The 25,202-nt window shown below is 36.4% G+C and overlaps 1 protein-coding gene across 1 annotated transcript in view; it reads right to left on the reverse strand.

Annotated features, from left to right (window-relative positions):
* Positions 1-4,623: 4,623 nt before the first annotated feature.
* arhgap27 (Rho GTPase activating protein 27) overlaps positions 4,624-25,202 on the reverse strand; it is a 31,291-nt gene continuing 10,712 nt past the window's right edge. The window contains exons 3-18 of the mRNA XM_083557088.1: positions 13,427-13,894; positions 12,770-12,994; positions 12,570-12,650; positions 11,037-11,144; positions 10,661-10,732; positions 7,130-7,197; positions 6,929-7,016; positions 6,719-6,820; positions 6,526-6,624; positions 6,288-6,390; positions 5,777-5,899; positions 5,600-5,698; positions 5,433-5,510; positions 5,221-5,349; positions 5,026-5,131; positions 4,624-4,863 (exon numbers count right to left, since the gene is read on the reverse strand). Of these exons, the coding sequence (XP_083413214.1) occupies positions 4,689-4,863; positions 5,026-5,131; positions 5,221-5,349; positions 5,433-5,510; positions 5,600-5,698; positions 5,777-5,899; positions 6,288-6,390; positions 6,526-6,624; positions 6,719-6,820; positions 6,929-7,016; positions 7,130-7,197; positions 10,661-10,732; positions 11,037-11,144; positions 12,570-12,650; positions 12,770-12,994; positions 13,427-13,894 (2,124 nt within the window). The 3' untranslated portion in view covers positions 4,624-4,688. The remainder of the gene's footprint in view (positions 4,864-5,025; positions 5,132-5,220; positions 5,350-5,432; positions 5,511-5,599; positions 5,699-5,776; positions 5,900-6,287; positions 6,391-6,525; positions 6,625-6,718; positions 6,821-6,928; positions 7,017-7,129; positions 7,198-10,660; positions 10,733-11,036; positions 11,145-12,569; positions 12,651-12,769; positions 12,995-13,426; positions 13,895-25,202) is intronic.

Genomic DNA, 25,202 nt, shown 5'->3' on the forward strand with positions numbered 1-25,202 from the left:
CAGCATACAGAGAGGAGGTGCACCAGGTAACAGCCTAGTGTAGAGCCAACAACCTGTCTCTGAACATTGACAAATGTTTGCAAGATGCTTGTAGACTTCAGGAGAACACAAAGTGACCAATCTCCACTGATCATCGATGGATCCTCTGTGGAGATCATCAAGAGCACCAAATTCCTTGTTGTTTAGCTGGCAGAGAACTTCACTTGGTCGCTCAACACTAGCTCCATCACAAAGAAAGCCCAGCAGCATCTCCACTTCCTGAGAAGGTTGAGGAAAGCCCATATCCCTCCCCCCTTCCTGACCACGCTCAACAGAGGGACTATTGAGAGCATCCCGAGCAGCTGCATCACTTCTGTGTTGAGATGCCTGATGTGGAGGCCTGAATGCTTGGAACCGCTTTCCTGATGGTAGGAGGGTGAAGAGTTTGTGTGAGGGGTGTGTGGGGTGCGCTCTCTTAGACACTGCACTGTGTAATATACAGTAGGTTTACTGGTGGCACTATTTTGTGTTTTGTGTATTTGTCCTACACTGTCTTGTGTTGTCTTTGCACTGTCTATCTTGCACTGTTTCCACCAGGTTACACACAATGCCTTTTATGTGGCGAGGACACTTACTAGTCCTTAGCACTATGTTTTCTGTTATGTAACTTGATGTTGTTAAATAAAGCTCCAGGGTTCTGGAGGAACGTTGTTTCATTTAGCTGTGTACTGCATCAGCTATATATGGTTAAAATGACAATAAAAGCTTCTTGACTTAACCTGACTTGACTTGACTGATATCTTCCTCTTTACAATACCCCATATATTCTCCATGGGGTTTAGTTTAGGCGAGTTTCCTGGCCAATCAAGCACATGGATACCATGGTCCTTAAAATGTGGGCAGGTGCCAAGTCCTGTTGGAAATTAAAATCAGCATCTCCATAAAGCTGGTCAGCAGAGGGAAGCATGAAGTGCTCTAAAACTTCCTGGTAGATGGCTGTGCTGACCTTGGACCTGATAAAACACAGTGTACCAACACCAGCAGATGACATGACTCCCCAAACCACCACTGACTGTGCAAACTTTACACTAGACCTCAAGCAACTTGGATTCTGTGCCTCTCTTCCTTCAGACTCTGGGACCTTGATTTCTAAATGAAATGCAAAATTCTTTCATCTGAAAAGATGACTTTGGCCCACTGAGCAACAGTCCAGTTCTTTTTGTCCTTGCCCAGGTAAGACACCCCTGACATTGTCTCTGGTTTAGAAGTGGCTTGACACAAGAAATGCAACAGTTGTAGCCCATGTGCAGGGTGTCAGTAATTGTCCTTTGTTAAGTTGTCAGCTGTTTTCTGAGACTGTGTTTTCAGTAAATGATCTCAGTCTTTGAAAGTGAAGTTCCCACAATGCATTGGGCAGTTTTCACCACCCTCTGCAGCACTTTTATTGTGACATAGATCAGTCTCAATACCAGACTGTAATATAGCTGGTCAGGATGCTCCCAGAAGTTCACCAGAGATGTTTTTTTGTCCAGGAGATGTCCTCAGAGATGTGAATCCCCAGGGATTTGGTGACATGGTCTTTCACTGCTCAATTGATATGGATAGGCGTGTGTGCCGCCTTTCTAAGATGAGTCAAGTCTATGATAAGCTCCTTAATCTTCTTGGTGTTAAGCATCAGGTTGTTGTCAGTGTACCATGCAGCAAGGTGGTTCACCTCCTCCCTCTAGGCTAACTCATCGTTGTTTCACTGAAACAAACTCATCAAGTTTCCATTCACAAACTATACCTACCTTTTCCGGTTTGTCTGAATTTTGTCGTTGTGTTTTTGGATTTGTTAATGTGTTTTTGAATTTGTTAATTTGTTTTCGGATTTGTTATTTTGTTTTTGGATTTGTTAATTTGTTTTCGGATTTGTTAATGTGTTTTCGGATTTGTTCATTTGTTTTTGGATTTGTTCATTTGTTTTTGGATTTGTTCATTTGTTTTTGGATTTGTTAATGTGTTTTGCACTTCTCGGCCACCGTAGAATCCAGCATAAAAACATGTTCCAAATATAACATGCGGATCATGAATACGGATGATCCGCTTTGGCGACCCCTAATGGGAGAAGCTGAAAGAAAGTTTTTAATAGTCCCAGGTGGTCAATGGGGCTAGCTCTGCAATCACCAGGTATGTTGGTGTAAACATAGTCCAGGGTTTAATTTCCTCTGGTGCTGCAGGTACATGCTGGTGGAATCTTGGAGGACTGTCTTCAAGTTGGTGTGGGTAAAGTAACCCACAAAAATAAAATGCAGCCTGGATGTATTGTCTGCTAATTTCTGAATGTAGTTCTTTCATGGCAAGCTTGGTAACTACTGTCGATGTGAATTCTCTGGGAAGATAAAAGTGCCTACACTTAACCATGAGAAATTACAGGTTAGGTGAGCAGTGCCTTCCAGTGATATCATATACCATGAGTGACATGTCAAATTACTGAGGACAGTGGGGTGTTTTTATTGCTGTTTAATAGAGTAACATCACATGATGTCAGATGTTTGTTAACCAATATATAGTAAACAAAATTTGTGACAAAGTGGACAAGCTTCATAACAAAATGCTCAGCAAAGCAGAGAGGATTGTTTTCTGGGTATCATATTAATGATACATGATGTACAGTAACAAAGCTATTAACCAATGAAATATGCCAGATTGCAACACTCTACCAACATGATCATGTGACATTAAGTGCATGGTAGGGAGAGTTAATTGCTAGCTGTTATCTGATATCATTGGCCCATCACCACAGAAAATAATGTGTAACATATCAAAATTCTCATCTTAACCAGGAAAACTGATTTACATGATTTCCACTGATACTGATGTACATGATGACTTTTGTTCAGCCAGCACTATTTTCTTTGGGAAATGTAAATACTATTTCATTTAACATTTTACTGACATTTACATTTTTTTTTCCAGGTTAAAGGTGATATTTTCGAAATTTAACACAGTGAATTTTTACTTTAAAATCACCATGTGAACAAGACTTATTCATTGAAGCTGATCCAAATTTGTCACATTTAAAGTGCACATTATATTGTCACATTATACATTGATTTATGAATCAATTTATAAAAACTGTCCAATTGTGCCACTGATTTCTGATTTTTGTGAAAAATAAGAAAAGAATTAATAGAATTTTGTAATATAATTTACATACTATTGTTAATTGTATACAGTAATATTTAATTTCACATTTACAGCGGCTTCAAATCATTAGTTTAATCAAGCTATAACACACTTGGATAATACACTTAAATGCTCTCCCCATTGTGCAATTAAATAAAAGATTTACGAAATACCACTTTTTACTAATCTAAATCTGGACTTTTCTGTGCAATAATACTCTATTTTCTTTATAATTTTTTATTTTAAATATAATTCAATTTTTATAAAAAATTGCAATAACTTTTCTTATTTATTTTCCTTTTTTTTTTTTTTTCATCTTACTTAAAAAAAAAATTCCTTGTAAGTGCAAATATACTTGGTAATAAAGCTTTTTCTGATTCTGATTTACAGCACACGTGAAGAATACCAATTATAAATCTTGTGCATAAGCATCAATGTACATCTTTTGCTATGCAAAATGTGGGCTTGAATGGACAAGGATGAGCTATTCTGCATTGAGCCATATCACTAGCGAACACCCCACAACACTTACATTGTCTCTAGTACTATGCAAAGGGTTACTGTAATTTAATACACTTTGAAAAATAATTTTAATACACTTTGTAAATAATTACAATGGAAATTAAATGACATACCATGGCTTGTAAAACAGTTACTTTATTAAAGTCCTTTATAATCAATGTGTAGCATAAATATGCCTTTTCTATGTACACCATTAAAACACACAAACATATGACTTGTTTATAAAATATTAATTCTTTACAAATCTTTACAACTATGGTCTTTATTATTTTTTTCAGGAATAAACTATGTGCAAATAGAATTTACAGAGTGAAACTTTTCCTTTGTATTAATAAATATATAACTATATAGCTAACATCTGTACAAGTAATCTACTGTCCCTTATTTATTTTAATATTTTAGATGAGTATAGATGGCAGTATTAAAATACAAATGACGACATAAAACAGACAAAAAACAACCCTCAGCTAAAATGCTAGAAATTAATGCTTGTCTCTAAAGCGTATTTTACATTGTGATATATGATTTTTAACCACATGCAGAATAAAGTTGACAGTTAACCAGCTTTCCATATCAAGGCTACATATAACACTTAAGCAGTGTTATATCCACAACACAATTTATTTTATGAAAATATTATTTGAATGTGCCTGAGGTAAGTGGTCATCACCAGAACTACATGAAAATTCAGTAATAAATAATTCTAATTTGAGTGTTAATGTTAATTTTATATTATATTTTTTCCACCATTGTCTCAGGGCTGATGTTCTCTACATCATTTAAGTCAATTACAACTATATAGGCAATGACGAATAGTACTAACTACTTTAAAGAAATACTTTGCCCAAAATACTAACATGGCTCAGAGCAAAAAAAATTATATATAATTACAGCTGACCTCTATTGACTTTTTTCTTTGTTCAGAAGTTTATCAAAAATTAACCTGTTCTTTGATTTTTTTTGTATGACCACTGGGGCAGCCTTTTATTTATTTATTTATTTTTTTTTTTTTTAGGTGTTCACATGTGAAAGATTGTTTCAAATTCACTGAGGATAAACTCAATGATCTGGTTCTGGAAGACCATATATGCAGTTATGTTTGCTGACTCTATTTCAGGCTTGAGCAATGTTGGGCCGAAGACTATAGCCACATTCTGCAAAGTCATCCGGTTCTGATCTCCATGCTCGATAACTCTGAAAATAGAAAAAAATACAGGGAAGTGATGCAGAAAGATTTTCTTCAAAAACAATATACAAACAATGACAATTGTGTAGGCATCTTTAAATCTTTAATTTAACTGCAACAAACAGAACCACATTTCAAGGCTTATTAATTTTAAAAATAAAAATACATACTTCCTTAAATGGCTAAAGAGTGCCTCCATTGTGTCATGATTGTTTGGTGGCAAAGATTTCACAAGATCACGTATATACACCACTCTGGTGTTGTAATCTGGAATTTCTACAGCAAATAAAAAAAAACACAAAACATATTAAGCCTGCAATAAACATCAAAAAAAGAATAATCACACCAATATCAAAGCTACTCACTGATGCCTTGGACAAAGCTGTTAAAATGACTGTAAGGGAACAAGGGCTCTTGCAGTTCTCTGAAAAAGAGCTTCAAGGCTCCTGTAATTACATGGATGTCCCAGGGGCCATCCTCCAGATCTAGATTCTCTGTTAATGTACAAAAAAATTTGTGATTAAATAAATGACATATACATCACAAGAGAACACTGTATTGAAATTAAATATATTACCATGATCAGCCTTAAAACGTAGCTTCTGAATAACAGCTAAGTTTCCACTAACTCTGTAGATTCCATCAACCCCCAAACCTGGTAAACAAAAATAGTCAGTGTCACTCTCAATTTTTAAATGTAAGAAAATTGCATCTAATATTTTATAGAATTTTACAACATTGTACCCCTATTCTCTACTGTCCTGATGCACTTTGTCACAAAGCCAGGCACTGTAGACTTCTCCTGGGCGCAGAGATTTTGCAGATGACAGCCAAACACATTTTCTGTCAAACAGAAAAGAACTTATATATTTTAGATTTTTTTACATTAAAAAAAATTATATCCTAAGATATTCATTTCACCTCTAATATAGCCTTTTTCCTTGACTGACTGCAAAGTAGGTCTCTTGAGGAGAAATTTGCGGAGCTTGTTGCGGACCTTCTTGTGGTCTGCCTCAGACGTGGAACTGTTTGAAAGCTGCCTAACTGTTAATGGACAAAGAGAGAAAACGTATATTAAATAAGCAGGTGTGCAGTTCATAATAATTTTTATTTTATGCTGTATGCTTAATTAATGATTTATGCATGGATATTTTTTAGGATAAAGGTTTAAAATGTACACAGCTTTGAATAAAATTACCACAATTTACAAGCCTGATAATTTTCGCAACCTGATTTTATTTGCATATATTGCATTTAAAAGTATATATATATATATATATATATATATATATATATATATATATATATATATATATATATATATATATATATATATATATATATATATATATAAGTGAAAATAAACAGATTACAACATCCCTGATAAAAAGTTGGGACATAAAAACTCTTCAGAATCTCTACCCTGTCTTACCGTTACTCATCCTTCGTTTGTCTACACTTGATTTGTCTTCCTTTTCTGTGCTAGGAGACTTTTCACTGACTTCCTCCTCATCATCTGAATGCTGCTCCATGTCCTGTGATACAGAAAAATAAACAGATTTCAACTTCACGCGTTAAGTATTAAATATTGCACTAGAAAAAAGCTAGTAAAGATATTGCTTTATTATAAAAATGCAAATTCTCTAAATTCTCTCATTAGTCTGACTTACAAGTTGCCGTATGGTGTCTGTTATTGCTTTGTGCCAGTCGGTGATGATGCTATCAGTGTCATACTGAATCAGATATTCTGCTCCAGCCCGACTTTTTAGCTAAATAATTAAATTAATCAAAAGAAATTACAATTATTTTAAACATTTTATCCAATTGATCATAACAATATATCTGTTTTCCTTATTTGTATACCTCAACCACATTTTTTTTGCTGGACTTATCCTTTGCAGCCCATGCAATTGTTGCGCCTTTCAAATCCACAGTGAATTCTGGAACAATCTGATTGGTCTTGTTCTGTGTAAAAAGAAATTAATTGGTTTAAGAAGTACTCTAGGTAAAAAAAAAAAATACAAATAAATTCTGTCATTGGCATTTAGCTGTGGCAGCTATTCATGTACTTACTGATGTTCCTGTCTGGTTGGACCTCGGATCCTTGTGGAAAGTTAGAACCCCTCCATGAAGAACAGTCCATGACTGAGCCCAATTTTTTCTGTGGAAACAATAATGATGAGTAAGCTTTGTCTAACAAAAATCTCAAAGATAATTATTTGTAATAAACACGTTTGTAAAAATCACATTTATGTAAACAACTTATGTCCTTACCGTACTTTTTTCCCGTTCTCGGATATCTTGGTCTTGTTGAGGATTCCAGCTTTCTCCAAATTTGACACCTAAAAGAGGAAAATATAAATATGAAGATTATAGAAAATATGATGTATTTTTATTTCAAGGCAGGTTCATGCAGATTTGTCAACAATATATGGTTAATCCATTTAATAATAATCTCTTTTATTTCATAATGTTTGTGTATTTCTTGCGCATTTCTGCAAAAATGGCAACCTGGTTTACTGTTACACTGTATTAAAAGACAGCAAACACTGTTCTGGATGATTTATAGTACTCTGTAAAAATCTCTTCTAAAATAAACCCTTACCAGCTATACTAAATGTTGGTATAAGAGTGCATGGTAATTATTATAGCATATTGTTGCAAATAAACACAATGTATCGCAATATAAGGTAACAAAATATAACACTGGAAAAAGTTGAAAATTTGCTGATCAGAGGATTCGGTGGATAGAGGATTTTGGCGTTGGTGATATTGTTACTTGCATGCAATTGCAATTCATAGTTTTTTTACAGATACAGTTACAAATAAACTTCAAAAGTTAAATTTTCTATTTTATTCATATAAAATACTATAAATCACATTTTACATTTGTTGGATTCACAGTTACAAAGTAAATCAAAATATTTTAAAATCAGTATATTGGATATTGTGTGCATTAAATAGTTCCAATTCAATGAGCAACTCAAACTAATATTCAACACTTGATTTTCTTCTCCAGCTTCAAAGGTCCAACTCCTATAGTCTAATGCCTGTAGATGGCGACATTTAGCTTTTTAATACCACCATTTCCTACATTAAATCTTTCTTGTTAAAAAAAAAAAACACATTACATAAATCCATGACAGTAAAGGAGATTCAAAAACATTCCACCTGTTCTGACATTCACTGCAACACTCCTTTGCCCTTGCAACTCAGTTTGAGTTACACATCAATTATATTTATACAACTGAGAAATGGAACAGTTCAGGGCCTTGCACACGGGTCCACTGATGGCAGCTTGGTGGGGTTTTGAATTCATAACCTTCTGATCCAATGCCATAACCACTGAGCTATCATCCACTATTGTGCTGGTGTAATAGTCTTCACAACTGTTGTTTCATTTACTCCTTTTCTTCGACACACCACTAACTAGATGCAGATAAATCTACACTCTCTTTGCGTATTGTTAAACATTATTCAAGTGCATGTAAAAGAGGATGTCAAATTCAGGCAGGGATTTGCTAAATAGACAAAAAAAAATAATATCACGATTTTTTTATTTTATCAGTAACAATATATTTTGCTGACTGTTATTGTGCTGGTACCTTAAGGATGACCATAGACAAAGGACTTATATTCTGTGTGGTGGTCAGTTCACAGCAGTAACAGATTCATCTTTTCCAATAAGTTTAAATTGATTGATTTTTACCTTTTACAGTCATTGCACAGACTACAAACCGACACCACGATCTCAACCAACCAGCCGTGCCTCCCTGCCAAACGAGCTTAATCACTTATTTGCTTGTTTCGATCAAGGCATAGGACATTTCACCTCAATCGCTGACTCTGCTTCGGCTCGCAGTCAACTTTCACTCTCAACAATGGACGTCTATTCAGCATTTAGCAAAGTGAGGCACGCAAGGCATCTGGTCCGGACAGCATACCGGGACGTGTTCTCAGAGCATGTGCTGGACACCTGGCAAAGGTCCAAACTGACATTTTCAACCTGTCACTACAGGTTAAAAATGTCTTAAATGTACTTAAAAATCATACATTGTGATTTCTGGATTTTTTTTTTAGATTATGTCTCTCAAGTGGACATGCACCTACGATGACAATTTCAGACCCCTCCATTATTTCTAAGTGGGAGAACTTGCAAAATAGCAGGGTGTTCAAATACTTATTTTTCTCATATATACTTCCAGAGATTCTCTATTGGGTTTAGGTCTGGAGACTGGCTAGGCCACGCCAAAACCTTGATATGCTTCTTACAGAGCCACTCCTTGGTTATCCTGGCTGTGTGCTTCGGGTCATTGTCATGTTGGAAGACCCAGCCTCGACCCATCTTCAATGCTCTAACTGAGTGAAGGAGGTTGTTCCCCAAAATCTCGCAATACATGGCCCCGGTCATCCTCTCCTTAATACAGTGCAGTCGCCCTGTTCCATGTGCAGAAAAACACCCCAAAGCATGATACTACCACCCCCATGCTTCACAGTAGGTATGGTGTTCTTGGGATGGTACTCATCATTCTTCTTTCTCCAAACACGTTTAGTGGAATTATGACCCAAAAGTTCTATTTTGGTCTCATCTGACCACATGACTTTCTCCCATGACTCCTCTGGATCATCCAAATGGTCATTGGCAAACTTAAGACGTGCCTGGACATGTGCTGGTTTAAGCAGGGGAACCTTCTGTGCCATGCATGATTTCAAACCATGACGTCTTAGTGTATTACCAACAGTAACCTTGGAAATGGTGGTCCCAGCTCTTTTCAGGTCATTGACCAGCTCCTCCCGTGTAGTTCTGGGCTGATTTCTCACCTTCCTTAGGATCATTGAGACCCCACGAGGTGAGAGCTTTCATGGAGCCCCAGTCCGAGGAAGATTGACAGTCATGTTTAGCTTCTTCCATTTTCTAATGATTGCTCCAACAGTGGACCTTTTTTCACCAAGCTGCTTGGCAATTTCCCCGTAGCCCTTTCCAGCCTTGTGGAGGTGTACAATTTTGTCTCTAGTGTCTTTGGACAGCTCTTTGGTCTTGGCCATGGTAGTAGTTGGATTCTTACTGATTGTATGGGGTGGACAGGTGTCTTTATGCAGCTAACGACCTCAAACAGGTGCATCTAATTTAGGATAATAAATGTAGTGGAGTTGGACATTTTAAAGGCAGACTAACAGGTCTTAGAGGGTCAGAATTCTAGCTGATAGACAGGTGTTCAAATACTTATTTGCAGCTGTATCATACAAATAAATAGTTTTAAATCATATATTGTGATTTCTGGATTTTATTTTTTTTTTAGATTATGTCTCTCACAGTGGACATGCACCTACGATGACAATTTCAGACCCCTGCAAAATAGCAGGGTGTTCAAATACTTATTTTCCTCACTATATATATATATATATATATATATATATATATACACACACGCATTGCATGCTGAACATAAATATTTATTTATCTATTTATTTTTAATTTTCAAGAGAGCAAATGAAATCAGTATTTTATAATATAATGTGATATCAATTTTATAATATATTATAAATAAAATATTAAATATTAAAATATAAAAAAACTATATAAAATGATATTAATGTACTGAATCATGCAGTGAAAGAACGCACTCTAAATGCGCATGTCTCTAACCTACTACATTTTACCACGTAATGTATCCATGCAGGTGTGTGGGTTTTTTTTTTTTATATATATAGATTTGATAATCGCATAGCATTAAAACAACAATTACGATATTATCGTAGACGATATACATATCGTACAACCCTAATGTCAGGTCAGTCACTTACATTATGCAGAATTTCTGGGGAACCGGACATATCACTATCTGAAGCATTCCTGTGATGACTTGAAGGAAGTTTCTGTCATGGAGAAAAAGCCAGTTACAAAATTGTTTGTTGATTTACTCACATCTAGTGTTACTCAAAATGTGAAGCGCAATTAAAATCAGTGTATTAAAAACTTGTTTAATACATTTCTTTCTTTCCTTTCATTATATCTTGGTTTACAAAAAAACTAAACAAGAAATGCTAATTTAGGGAAACTAATCTTAGTTGATCTTTGCTTAAAATATCAAACTGCTTATTCACACAGCTGAAGCCTATATTGTGTAAAATAAGTTTTTGTGTGTGTGTGTGTGTGTGTGTGTATGTTGTGTGTGAGCACCTCATCCTGAGATCCAGTGCTATTCCTCCAGGTTCTCATCATTCCAAATCCATCCTGCTCCCCTGTCATGCCATTTCCCAGTTGGCACTGTCTCAAACCTGTAGAAAGCTAAGAGGGAGAGAAAGGATTTTATTGCAATCATTTGAAGATAAAGGAAACAGAATGAAATTTACACTGCATTGATACTTCTGCCTAATAGAAAATAAAACATGATTATAACCATTAATTGAAGAGTCAATGAGCAAATCCTTTTTTAAAATTTGCCGTGCTGCATCAGAGGTGTTTGGTAAGAATGGGTTAGATCACATCCCAATGTTAGGATTAAAAGACAATACAGCGAGAGTATCTAATATAATCATTTGTCCACCTTATGTAACTGCTTTAGGTAGATATCCTGGGAAAACTGGTCAAGAGGCAGCGATCACCTCGAATAAGATGCCAGATTTCTGCAATGCACCATGCACACCCACATTCATGCAATTATTCACAAATGGGGAAAGGGAGGTGGAAGCTCTGTGGTTAAGGCATTGGGCTCTAGATCGGAAAGTCACAAGTTCAAATCCCAGCACCACCAAGCTGCCATTGCTAGGCCCTTGAGCAAAGCCCTTAACCTTCAACCACTCAGTTGTATGTTGCTTCGAATAAGACTGTCTCCTAATTTCTGTAAATGTGTTGTAAATTCAATTCAGTCCAGTTTTGATCATCATATTGTGTATACTTTAAAAAAATTATCTATATAAGTTATTAAACAACCAATTACTGGTTGCATTTGGCGTATTTTTGGTAATTCATACCCAGATCATTAGCCTTCTGTACTTGCATGTTAAGCTTTCTGCTTATCTACATGTTTTATTCACAGTATTGTATTTTGACTACTCTTTTTCACTAAAAGCTTTTGAATGAATTTTGTGAGGGACAAAGTTGTGTCCGCAGCCATTTTTTTTAATAGATTTAATGGATAGTTTTAATTAAAACAAGTAATTTTTGCTTAATTTAATTAAATAAATACTTAACCTGTGTGACAATGCTGCTAAAATTAAAACTACAGAATATTTATGTTTAAAGCTTTAATGTTAACTACAGGTAGTCGTCGACTTACGACCACGGTTGGTTCTGACAGACCGGTCGTAACACGATTTGAGTAGAGTAGGCTATATGTACAGTACTGTAAAATGAGGTTCTAAAAATCTTTAAGTAGTATTTTATAATAATTTTCTTTCATTATTGTTATACTGTATAGATCATAATTTTCTTTGTTCATTTTATGCCATTTGTATCATCTCTACACCATTTTGATTGTGGTCGTAAGTTGCATAGGTCTTAAGTCGACGACTACCTGTATAATATTTCAGCTGTGTTAATTCATAATGTTTTGTGCACAGGTGAGGTCCCAGAAACCCCTCAGTCACCCAGGTGAAGTTTGACTACTTAAATTTATCTTAATACATTTGAATATAAATATAGACATGAAACAAACAGTAATGAAAGTATTAAAAAACTGCCATTAATTTTATGATAAAAGTTTTCACTTACTTCAGGTAAGTTCCACTCAGATTTGGAGCCATCTTTCAGGTAGTAGTATGTCTGTCCCCGATCATCCAAGGACTTGATCCACTGTTCATACAAAGATTAATGTTATCATTATGTTATGCAAATATAAAAATTTAGAAAGAAAATGCTTATGTCAGACATGGGTGTGTACAATTTATTATAAAAGCCTAAGCATGCACTACCTGCTCCTGTGTTTGGTCATTGGTGAAGACCCAGACTCCATCAGGGTGAACGTTCAGTGTCCAGCCTGCAGGAGCACTGCGGTCTAGACATGCTCTGGGAATTAAAGTTTTTTTCACATGGGCCAACGAGTATTCTGAAGAACCGGCAGAAGAGAAACCCTCCTCTTGGCTGAAAGTTGCAGGAAAATCTTCTACAGCAGGGTAATCTTCCTCGGGGAGAGGAGGCTAATAACGGATCAGATGTAGAAAGGTATAGAAATATAAAGCATTGTCAGTAGTCAAAGACTGGGATATTAGATAGTGAGTCCAAGTAAATGTTAGTTCGAGTTTTATTATAAACCCATTTTTTTTTTTACCAGATTAAGCTCATATCAAAGCAATATTATTATCATAGGCCAATCGTTTTTGCTTTAGCGTTTTCTTAAATATACAAATTTGAGCTGTAACTAAATGCAAATAGTTTGAACGATACTCCATGTATTTTATTGGTTTCTAGATTTCAAATCCTGTTTCAATATTTATTTGCTGACGTGCTAAAAATTAGCCTGACAGTGCTTAACTAGGGCTTCAAAACATTTCATTTTATGCTCCAGTAGCTTATGCATGGCCTGAAAAAGATTTGAGTAGAGTTTCAATATCTGTGTGTGCTTCCTCTACCCGTGCTCCTCCTTTAAGATTGTTGCCAGACAGAGGAGGAGTCATCAGGTCATCTGGTGGGTCCCAGGAACTCTGTCCAGAGATAGGGTTAAAAAAATAGTGTCTACCACTTTTCTCGTCCAGCACCTTCTCCCAGTCCGAGCTCCATCTTGCTCCATCTGTGGGTAAACAGGCTGGAGAAAGGGATAGATTTGGGGAGACAGGAAACTCCTTAGTACCCACTTCAGACTCCATTGATGGGCTAAGTGGATAATCCCAGGTGCTACGGCCTGTGCTAGGGTGATAGTAATACTCTTTTCCACTGTCCTCGTCAGTGTGGATCTCCCATCCCTTAGAGCCTAGAAGGAGACTGTCATGGAGTTCAGGAGATTCTGAAATGCCCCAAGCAGAAGCGGAAGGCAAGCTGCCGATGCTCTGACGTGCCCTGGGCAGGTTCACATACACAGCCGTTAAGTCATCATCCTCAACCTGGCAGACATGAATCAATGAGTGAAAAACCATATTTTAATATGTCAGTCTCACAATTCTTTTTGCAAATATGTCACTGCTTAGAACAAATACAGTGCTTCATGCCATTTTGCAAGATACAAACAAAGGCACCCACACCACTATTTTCTTTCCTGTGTTCAAGCTTTGAGGTAACAATGTTTGTTTAGTCAAATGATGTATGCTAAAAAAAAAAAAGTCTCTTCCTCTAAACAGAGGAAATAAAACACGCTGAGAATAAAACCACCACAACCTACTCGCATGTCCTATTCAGGGACAGCCACATGTTTCGACACAGATACACAGTGCAAATAAAAGAACCAGTCCAGAGACCCATACTTTACCAGTTATAATATAATACAAGGTTTATGACACATCACATGGCAATAGCATAGAAAGAAAGTGTAAAATTACGCGCTTAATTTCCTTAAAAAAGTTCTTAGTTTACAGGGAGGGATTTCCCAGGAATTAAGGTCAATTGTATATCGTATGTTTGCGTAAAAAAAAAAAAAAAAACACACACACACACACTTATTCTCATCTGAGCTTATTTTTTGTAATAGTGCAGACACTAGACTCTGGAACACTGGATCAGTATTGTATTCAATTGTGCATATTTTTTCTAGACTTGGATGTAATTTTTATGTTGTAAATGCATCCTTTTAAATGAAACAACCCGTATCTTTTAATCACAAGTACCCAAGTACCTGTAAATGATAGATTTTTAACAAAAAGTTGCTTAAATCAACATTTATTTATATTGCGTGATCAAATTCTGGCTTTTATTTCATTTGGAGCCTCATTTCTATGTTTTTGTGCCAAAACAACAATACCAAAAATTCACATACTCTGGGTCAGTTGTCAGAAAAACAAATAGCTCATTAAAACAGCGTGTCAATAGCCAAGAACTTTGTTCAGGGAGAACCATAGTCTATATAAAAAGTTGCTCCACTCAGCCCTATATCACAAAATGGCTTAAATGCTTATATGTTATACTCACAGGGCATCTTGTTTTAATAGCAATAGTCTTAATGCCGGTTTCCCATCAATGTCCAACACTTTGAAATTGGTATTTTGGGTCTGAGAGCAGCATTAGACGAACATTTAACATCTTTGGAATATACAAATTATTTAGTCTCACAAAAAAATAAATGCGAGCCCGGCAAGACATTAGGAATTATACCTTAAACCCAATGTCTTAGGCTGATTTATTTCTCAGCTCACCTCTATCCCTAAGAGAGATTTCCGGGGCCAAACAACTCTTTTGTGTGGGAATTTCTGAAAGAGTTTATATATATATATATATATATATATATATATATATATAGAGAGAGAGAGAGAGAGAGAGAGAGAGAGAGAGAGAGAGAGAGAGAGAGAGAGAGAGAGAGAGAGACAGAGACAGAGACAGAGACAGAGACAAAGAAGAGAAAGAAGGAAAGAAGAAGTTAGTTATGAGGCCTTTGGTATTTAGTGGATTTCTGCACACAGCATTTTATATTGCAATTTAATTAAGAATGAAAACTGTTTTAATTCTTGTCATGTGTACTTTACAGCACAGTGAAATTCTATCTACACTTCCCCCAGCGATAATACCATAAATGCTTGTTCCAGGACAGGTGTGGGATATGAATCTGGTCAAACATAAAAAAATTCTAATTTAAACAAACATTTATCGATCAATGAGAAAGTTTAAGTCTATCAAATGGCCATTATCTTAGAGGTTTGTATAGATGTCCACTAATGCACATGGACGTTTACAGAATTATGTGGAACAATGCAACACTGCAGAATGTGTGTGTGTGTGTGTGTGTGTGTGTGTGTGTGTGTGTGTGTGTGTGTGTGTGTGTGTGTGTAAAATATTTTCTGGAGTTATTCCAATAAACTTGAGCTGAGATGTTTCTCATGTGATCTCTCCTCATCAGGCTACTGTATACAGTATAATAATTGTATCCAAAAGATGAATGCAGGAAAGAGATAGGACAAAAAGAGAGAGAGAAAGAGAGAGAGAGTACGAGAAAATAAGTTCTTAGGGGACATATTGAATTCCCAGAATGCGTGCCACCTTTTTGAGGATAAAATTAGATGAGCTGAATGTGTTGAGCCAACAGAGACATGGATATACCCTGCATATGTCACTTTAGAAGTAGGCTAACAGAATGAGAGACAGAAGAACAAGCAAATTAATAAGAGCATAAGAGGTGGCAGGGAGTTAGATAGTGAAGAAGAATGGCAGATTGGGGGAATAAGACTGGTGGGACACAAATATATATCATATCGTTTTGTGTCAAGCAACTGGGGTAAACTTTGGGTCTCTTTCTTTCTATAACACACACATTAATGCTCAGTGTACACTTTGAATAAAGCAGACAAAACAGTATAACAGCATTAGCCCTTGGCTACTATACACTTTATGTGCCGTTGAATGAAAAGTGTTTTATAGTTTTATAGGACAAACACACAAGACTCTCGAATGAATCTTACTCATTTCTACCATAAGCACTTTTAACACTTTGGGGATATCACACCTAGGCGTTTTCTGCAACAGGAAGAGTATAGACTTGCCATGAACTGCATAAACAAGCCCTAATTTCAACACACTTTTCAATATTAGGCTATAGACAACACCGTTCTGTTAACAGTGTGATTACAATGAACCTGACCTTTAATGAAGCGTGTCTGTGTGTGTATACACAAGCAGTTTTCTTAAAACTGTGGTTTTAAAAACGCTAAGGAAAACTCTCTCTTATAACAGCATCTTGTATTTAGTTCGATCCTTGACCCAATGCAGCTCATATGTGTACCTAAATAGAACAATCGGGTCGTCTTCTGGAAATTCAAGCCTACCTGGGGATGCAGAGAGAAGGCCATTGCGGTTTTGGGACGGCAATTCAGCCGAACCTTGGAGTAACAATCCACCATGGTTCTGTTCTGAAAGCTGTAAACTGTCACGAGGCAAAGCTCCTGATGGCTTGTACCAGGACAGCGAGGGGATCCAGAGCAACCATGTAATCAACAAATATTAAAACACTAGCATCTTCAGAACGCTGCGTGTTCGGTCTTTCGGCAGACAGAGGAAAAGAGAAGTGCTTGCTCTGTGTTACGTGGGGGAGGGGGAAAACTGCGAGAGTGAGACAGAGCGAGAAAGTGAGAGATGAGGCAGTGTTAGAGGAATGGGTGAACTTTGGTAAACTAAGCTGAACGAACGAAACAACTATATATATACATATATATTGATAAACCAGGGTAGAGGAATGTTATTAGACACTCTCTTCCTGTCAGTGCTAAAGAAAGCATCCTGGGATCGGAAGAGAATGCCTGCCTACAGAGATGCAAATTACGTTTAGTGTTGCATTTTCGTACTCGCACTCAGTCTACAAGTCAGCAGGGCCCTGCTAATACACAGTACTTAAATATTCACCTCAACATCTTTGAATTTCACACTTCTATTTCCTTAGACCCTCTCAGTGATTTATCAAATGCTCTTTACTGTTAAAATGTTTGTCGAATGCGAAATATTTTGTTTATTGTGCTTTGAATTGCATGCTTTAGTAAAAAAAATAAAATCAGTTAACATTACTGTATAATATTGAACAATACCTGCCAACTTTTCCATGTAAAATTTTGGAACTGACATGAGACAGTTTATAGCTAATACTGAAAGATTCCACGTTGATATGCGTATGCATGTAAATGGTCAAAGAAGAAACAATAGTCAGGATAAAGAGTGCACATTGCTAAACAGTTTCCTTCTATTAGCTCTGAGGGTGAAAATGTCTGCGTGGGTGTACCCAACACACACAACACAGGCACACACTTCCTTTGCAGCAGAGCAGGTTGTTACCAGGAAGATGATGCTAAAAAATAGCCAAGTGCTCGACTTGTTCTATATTAGCTGTATTTAAATTTGCCTCTGTTGGTTCCATGGCAATCTTCCCCATAGCTAATGAAAAATGGTGACATGCTAATAGATAGATAGATAACTCGAAGAAGCGATAGGTACACATGAATGAAATGCAGTTTAGCATCAACCAGAACTGTAAATGGTAGCATTTGTGCAAACTGTCAAAATCATACTCATTAATTTATTACCACTTTCCCATTTTATTCAGGTGTATACTTTATTATTACTTTTATTTATTTTTATTTTATTCTGTTCAAGAAGCACAATGATACTTTTATTGTATATAGTTTTTTTTCCCCTGTGTGTTGAATTTGCTTTAAAATCATGCCTCTGTGCATCAGCCAGGTGTGGGTAAAAAAAAATGGCTTCCTTGTGTATATCTAGTTTGTTATTCAAATCTTCAGCTCGATAGCCTCATCCTACATGACCTCACTTCCATTGAGTTCAGTGCTTCTGATACCAAGACAACTGAACATCCTCCCTTGCATATTCAGTTAAACAAATTCGTGTCCTACGGTGGCTCAAGGATTCGGCATACAGCAACTTAAAAAAAAAATTGTCCTTTTGTAGATTACTTTAATCAGTAGTTCGTTTTTTTGTTTAAGTAAGTCGCAGTAATTTTACCTACCGGATAAGAATATGTGTAATACTGTACAAGCACATTTTTAAAACTGCCAGTTGAACCTCAGGAGATCTGCTTAATGAAGTTAATGGAGTTCTCAAGATGCATCTAGTTTTAAAATGTACTACAAAATGTACTAAAAGTACATAATACAAAGATGAACATTATTAATACACCATCACTGTATAAATGCATTCACACATATAAACACACATAGACGCCTTGATGGATTTCAGCCCATTCTGTATATGCGAAAATGTGTGTGAAAGGATCAGCAGTTTCTAAAATACTCCAACCAGCCTGTCTTGAACCGACACACATTCAATGGGCACAAGCATAGATAAACAATTTTCCCATCTAAATGCTCAATGAACATAAACATTATCTGATACCCTTTACCCTGTATAGGTTCGGCTGTATGCATTGCACTGCAGTTACATGAGACCACCGCCAACTGACAGCTGATAAAGGCCAGGTCTTTTGGTCTACACTGACCTTTGATTTGTCCCGCCATGCCATAGAGGAAAGAAAAAAAAGGAGACAAAATATAATTTGGAAAAACAAGAACCTGTTTCATGTTTCATATTAGCTATATAAATTTACAATATTTGGCAGACACCCTTCTCCAGAGCGACTTGCAGTACATTTTATCTAATTCATACAACTAAGCATCTGAAGGGATAAGGACCCTGCCCAGGGGCCCAAAGGGGGCAGCTTGAACTCTTGACCTTCCAAGCCAAAGTCTAATACCTTAACCACTAAGCTACAACCTCCCCAATGTAGAAGGCACTGAACTGTTCTGTACTATAAATTGTATTGTTTCTCATTTAACTGAAACATTTTTTAAATATAATAATAATAATAATAATAATAATAATAATAATAAGATTAGATTAGCTAAGCAGATCGTATTTTCTATTTAATCATTTTTAAATATTATAAATGATAAATCAGAGGAATTATGGGAACTAAAATTATAATATAATATTTGGAATAATGCAAGGTTGATTCGGCTCCACTGCCCTTAATCAAGTCTGTTTTTGGTTCTTCATAGAAAAATGTTTGGAATGCTCTGATGTACACACTGAGAACTAAAAAAAAAAAAAAGATATAATTTAACAAATAGAAGTAGAAAAAAAACTGACAAACCCATAAAAATCTGATTAAGTAAAATAATTTAAAAAACTTTCATGCTTTTATTCTGATATATGACAAAGAATTAAAAATTGTTAAAAATGAACTACAGACTAATTTAAAAAAGCATGCAACTTCTTACTCAATCGAATTACTTGTTTAAATGGAATAGGGCCTGACAGGGCAAACAAGGACCCAATCACACCACACACATTTACCCAGTTTTTCTTTCTTGCACAGAAGCACTATTGAGCCTAAACTCTCTTCCCCCCCCCCCCCCCCCCCAATGTTATATCATCAAGCATGGCCTGGAATCTGGATTAACTCACAGAATGCTAAAGATCTGATTTAGAGCACTGCATGTGCATGAGGCATAATAGAATAATTTATACAGTGATGTCTGCCATGGGTATAAAAGGAGTCTGTATTATCAATCAGGAGATAGAAATGTGCCCTGTCTACATGGGATTTAAGTTTACTTTTGGCAAAATTCCTCAAAGGCATAAGATGAAATTTCAAATGAGAACAGAAACCTGTGTCCAAACTCTATCTGACCTTTGATTCTGTCAGAATCTACATTCTGTCAGAAGTGAATATTTCCTGAAATGCAAATCAGAATGGACTCGTGAGAAGAACGTGTGTCAAACAGAGTATGTAAAATATTTCTCCTACAGTATGGCTGACATCACAGCCTGTTTTGAATAGCACAGCTATACAGGACACACAGGGTGGGTCAACTCAAACCCACCAAGTACCATCTGAAACAAGGAAGCGAGCACACAGGAACTGGAAACGGATATTACGTAAGCACATTCAACATACATGGCGACCGCATTGTTTACAGCAATTTCGCACTCAATTCGAAACCATACCCAACCGAACATATCTATGTTTACGGCAAAGAATCTCAACATTAAAAAAATGCAGACATGCTCAGGATAATGTGATTAAACTGTAAACCATAATCCAAATCACACAGCATAATCACTGCTACCTATTATAGTTGAGAATTCAGCAGCAGAGATGAGGAGTCACCCAAAAAAAAAAGGCTGGCAATACAACTAATACAATCAGTCAGCTGATACACTGCACATAAACATAACTCTTAAGATTTTTTGTTCTTTAGTTTAACTCAAATATTGGCACTACATTCAAATTATTTGATAAGACCTACAGAATTAAAGACAGACATGTCTTTATGATCATTGCTCATAGTTTCCATTTGGCAGCTCAATACATTACACATCAACACAATGGGAACTGGTTATTTCTTGATAAATGTATTAACCATGTGAGCATGCTGTTTGTGCATCTTAAATGACAATCACAATCTTTAGCGGTGTTTCACATTCGGTCCGAATGGTAATATGACTTATTTAGGGCTGCAGCTATCGATTATTTTAGAAAATAATTGGATTAGAATACTTAAGGTACTTTTTTTTTATTAAAGAGCAATACTAAATATACAATAGAAAATAAGACGGGTCTCCTGAAATGAACATGTAATTTGTTTACTTTTTAGAATAATATACATTGTTATTGCTAAAATTGCATACAAGAATATCTGCAAAAACTAAACCAATTTAATGCATTTAATTAATAATCTAAGCGTCACACAAAAGACTAAACACAAATGTAAAACATTTGAAGTTCTTTACACCAGCATAAAATATTCAGTGTCTGAAAGCAGGTCCAGTCAGACAATTCCACTCATTATTATTTATAGACCCCCAGGGCCCTACTCTGATTTTCTCATAGAATTTGCAGATTTCATCACAAATTTAGTTACTTCTCTAGACAAAGCATTAATTGTTGGTGATTTTAACATTCATTTTGATCATCAGGAAGACTCCTTAAGAGCAGCAGTTGTGTCCATTCTAGATTCAGTTGGAATTAATCAGAATGTTATAGGACCCACTCATAGTGGTGGACACACTCTCGATTTGTTGTTAACATTTGGATTAAAAATAAAAAACGTAGTCATAATTCCACAGTCTGAAGCTATTTCAGACCATTATCTCATCTCGTTTAAAATCTGCCTCAGTCATTGCATTACTACTTCACCACGTTATCGTGTTAAGCGTACTTTCACGTCAGCTACAACAGCGCGTTTTATTAACAATCTTCCAGAAATTACGATATTAGATAGATCTCCGTCTGACCCTGCAGAGCTCGACTGGGCCACTAAACACCTAGAATCAACATTACGTTATACCCTAGATGATGTAGCTCCCCTTAAGACCAAAATGATCAGGGAGAAAAAATTAGCACAGTGGTATAATGATCATACACGCACCTTAAAACAGACCACTCGAAAATTAGAACGTAAATGGCGTCAAACAAAATTAACAGTATTTCAAATAGCATGGAAGGGGAGCCTCCTAATTTATAGAAAATCTCTTAGTGCTGCTAGATCAGCATATTTCTCCACCCTCATAGAAAATAACAAGCATAATCCTAGATTTTTATTCAGCACGGTAGCAAAATTAACAGGGAATAAAAGCACTGCACTCACATGCACACCATCATTAGGTACTAATGATTTCATGAACTTTTTTAATAATAAAATTGAAAACATCAGGCAAAAAATCCAGACGGTTAATATAAAGCCAAATTATTTTACAAGTAACCCTGTAGACAGCAGTGTAATTATAACAGACAATCAATTACAAAGTTTTACTCCTATTCACGAGAATGACTTAATTTCATTAATTTCCTCATCAAAATCATCAACCTGCATTCTCGATCCCTTGCCTACAAGTTTCTTTAAACAGATCATTCCAGAGGTAATTGAACCTGTTTTAAAAATAATAAACTCTTCCATTAGCACTGGTTTTGTACCAAAATCCTTCAAACTGGCAGTTATCCACCCCCTAATTAAGAAACCTGACCTTGACCCATGTCAGCTGTCCAACTACAGACCAATATCAAATCTCCCCTTCATAGCCAAAATTTTGGAAAAGGTTGTAGCACAGCAGTTATGCTCACACCTACTTATGAATAATATTTTTGAAATGTATCAGTCAGGATTTCGGCCTCATCATAGCACAGAGACGGCGCTAGTTAAGGTGGTAAATGACCTGTTATTGGCCTCTGATCAGGGTTTTGTCTCCTTACTTGTTTTGCTCGACCTTAGTGCAGCTTTTGACACCATTGATCACACTATACTACTTGCTAGACTTGAGAACGTTGTTGGAATAAAGGGAACGGCTCTCTCTTGGCTCAGGTCTTATTTGACTGATCGCTATCAGTTTGTTGATGTTAATGGTGAGTTCTCCACACTCTCTGAGGTAAAGTTTGGTGTTCCTCAAGGATCTGTCTTAGGCCCTCTGCTTTTCTCTTTATATATGCTGCCTCTTGGAGAAATTATTCATAAACATGGTATTAGATTCCATTGCTATGCTGATGATACACAGCTATATATTTCAGCAAAGCCAGATGAGAGAGATCAGCTTAACAATGTTAAAAAATGTGTAAAGGACATTAGACAGTGGATGCTCGATAACTTTCTTCTGCTAAACTCAGATAAGACGGAAGTACTTTTACTAGGACCACATGCAGCTAGAAGCAAACTTTCCGATTACCTAACATCTCTGGATGGTGTTTCTGTTTCAGCGTGTACAGCAGTCAAAGACCTTGGTGTGATTATTGACTCGAGTCTTTCCTTTGAGGCTCACGTGAATAATATTACCAGGATCGCCTTCTTTCACCTTAGAAATATTGCTAAAATTAGAAATATGATGTCGTTACAGGATGCAGAAAAACTAGTTCATGCTTTTGTTACTTCTAGATTAGACTACTGTAACGCTTTACTGTCTGGGTGTGCGAGTAGGTGCATAAATAAGCTTCAGTTAGTTCAGAATGCAGCAGCAAGAGTCCTCACTAGATCTAGGAAATATGACCACATCACCCCTGTATTAATCAGTCTACACTGGCTCCCAATCAAATCTCGCATTGATTATAAAATTTTACTACTGACATATAAAGCACTTAATGGTCTCGCACCACCGTATCTGAGTGAACTTCTGTACCAGTATGATCCTCCACGCCTACTTAGATCAAAAGGTGCAGGCTATCTGTTGGTTCCTCCAATAATGAAGATTACAGCAGGGGGCAGATCTTTCTCTTATAAAGCCCCGCAGTTATGGAACAGCCTTCCTATCAGTGTTCGGGACTCAGACACAGTCTCAGTGTTCAAGTCGAGGTTGAAAACATATTTATTCAGTCAAGCCTTTAATCAGTAGATTTTTTCTCAGGTAAAGGCTCAGATCTGGAGGGAACATTGATATAGAGTGTTTGGTGAACTGGGATATTTGTACGCTGTCGTCCCCTCACATTCACGTGTTCACTCAGGTTTGTTGATGGTGGTGTGGTGGGCCGTCTCTTATCCCAGAGATCCCTCATGTCTGTGTTGCCTTCTGGTTCTCCCTTTTAGTTATGCTGCTATAGCGAGTCTTGCCGGAGTCCAAACTGCACAGTGACTTTAACTCTCATGCAACAATAGGTACACTTAATAATCCATATCCTTCTCTTCCTGTCACCCTCTTCTCTCTCTCTCTCTCTCTCTCTCTCTCTCTCTCTCTCGGTCGAGTTAAACATGCTCCTGAGGCTCCAGTGACCACTGTTCCTGCCCCTCTCCCCCCCGTGGATCTTCCCACTTCATCCAGGCCTGCCTGGATTGGATGTCAACAGTCTCCTACACTGATGTCAACAGTCTCCTACACTGACTCAGAAATACACTTCGCTTTTGATCATCATCACTGCACCCCGCAACATTGTATACCCGCCACAAATGGACATTCGGTGTAACCCAGATGAGGATGGGTTCCCTCTTGAGTCTGGTTCCTCTCAAGGTTTCTTCCTTATGCCATCTCGGGGAGTTTTTCCTTGCCACAGTCGCCAGTCGCCACCGGCTTGCTCATCAGGGACAAACTTACTCATGAACATATTCATTTTTAATCACCGCATTATCTGTGTAAAGCTGCTTTAAGACAATGTTCATTGTTAAAAGCGCTATACAAATAAAAATGAATTGAATTGAATTGAATTAATTGCTTTATTACATTAAGAGCAAATACACAAATAAAAAAAATATAAATAAACAACTATAAATAGAATTATAAAAATCAATTTCAATGATTTCAAAAAGGGTAAATGCACCATACAGTGTTTTCTTAATTTTTTGTTTGAAATTAAGTTTTCTTTGGCCTGAATTTTCTCCTTGTGAGAAAAAAATTACTCGGAATTGCGAGAAAAAAACTTTTTTTGTGCAGAATTTATTTCTCGTTATTCTGATTTTATTTCTCGCAATTCTTACTATATTTATTGTAAACATCCCAAATTTCTGATGCATTCACCGGTAACCATGTTGTCGGCCTGAAGTTTGAGACTGTTGATGTATGAACAAGGCCAGCTGATTGGTGGACAGGGTTCTCTCCATGGCTTAGTTTGATACCATGCAATTCTATTGGGTTTCCAAAGTGTAACGTTTTCTGACACTACATCGTGTGGCGAATTGGCTAAAAAAAGGTCGGATTCGAAAGAATTAAAGTCAGAATTATGATAAATAAAGTCGGAATTGTGAGAAATAAAGCTGGAATTATGAGAAATAAAAAAATAATTAAATTACTCGA

The sequence above is a fragment of the Silurus aristotelis genome (genome assembly GCF_946808225.1).
Source record: "Silurus aristotelis genome assembly, chromosome: 12".
Taxonomy (NCBI): Eukaryota; Metazoa; Chordata; class Actinopteri; order Siluriformes; family Siluridae; genus Silurus; species Silurus aristotelis.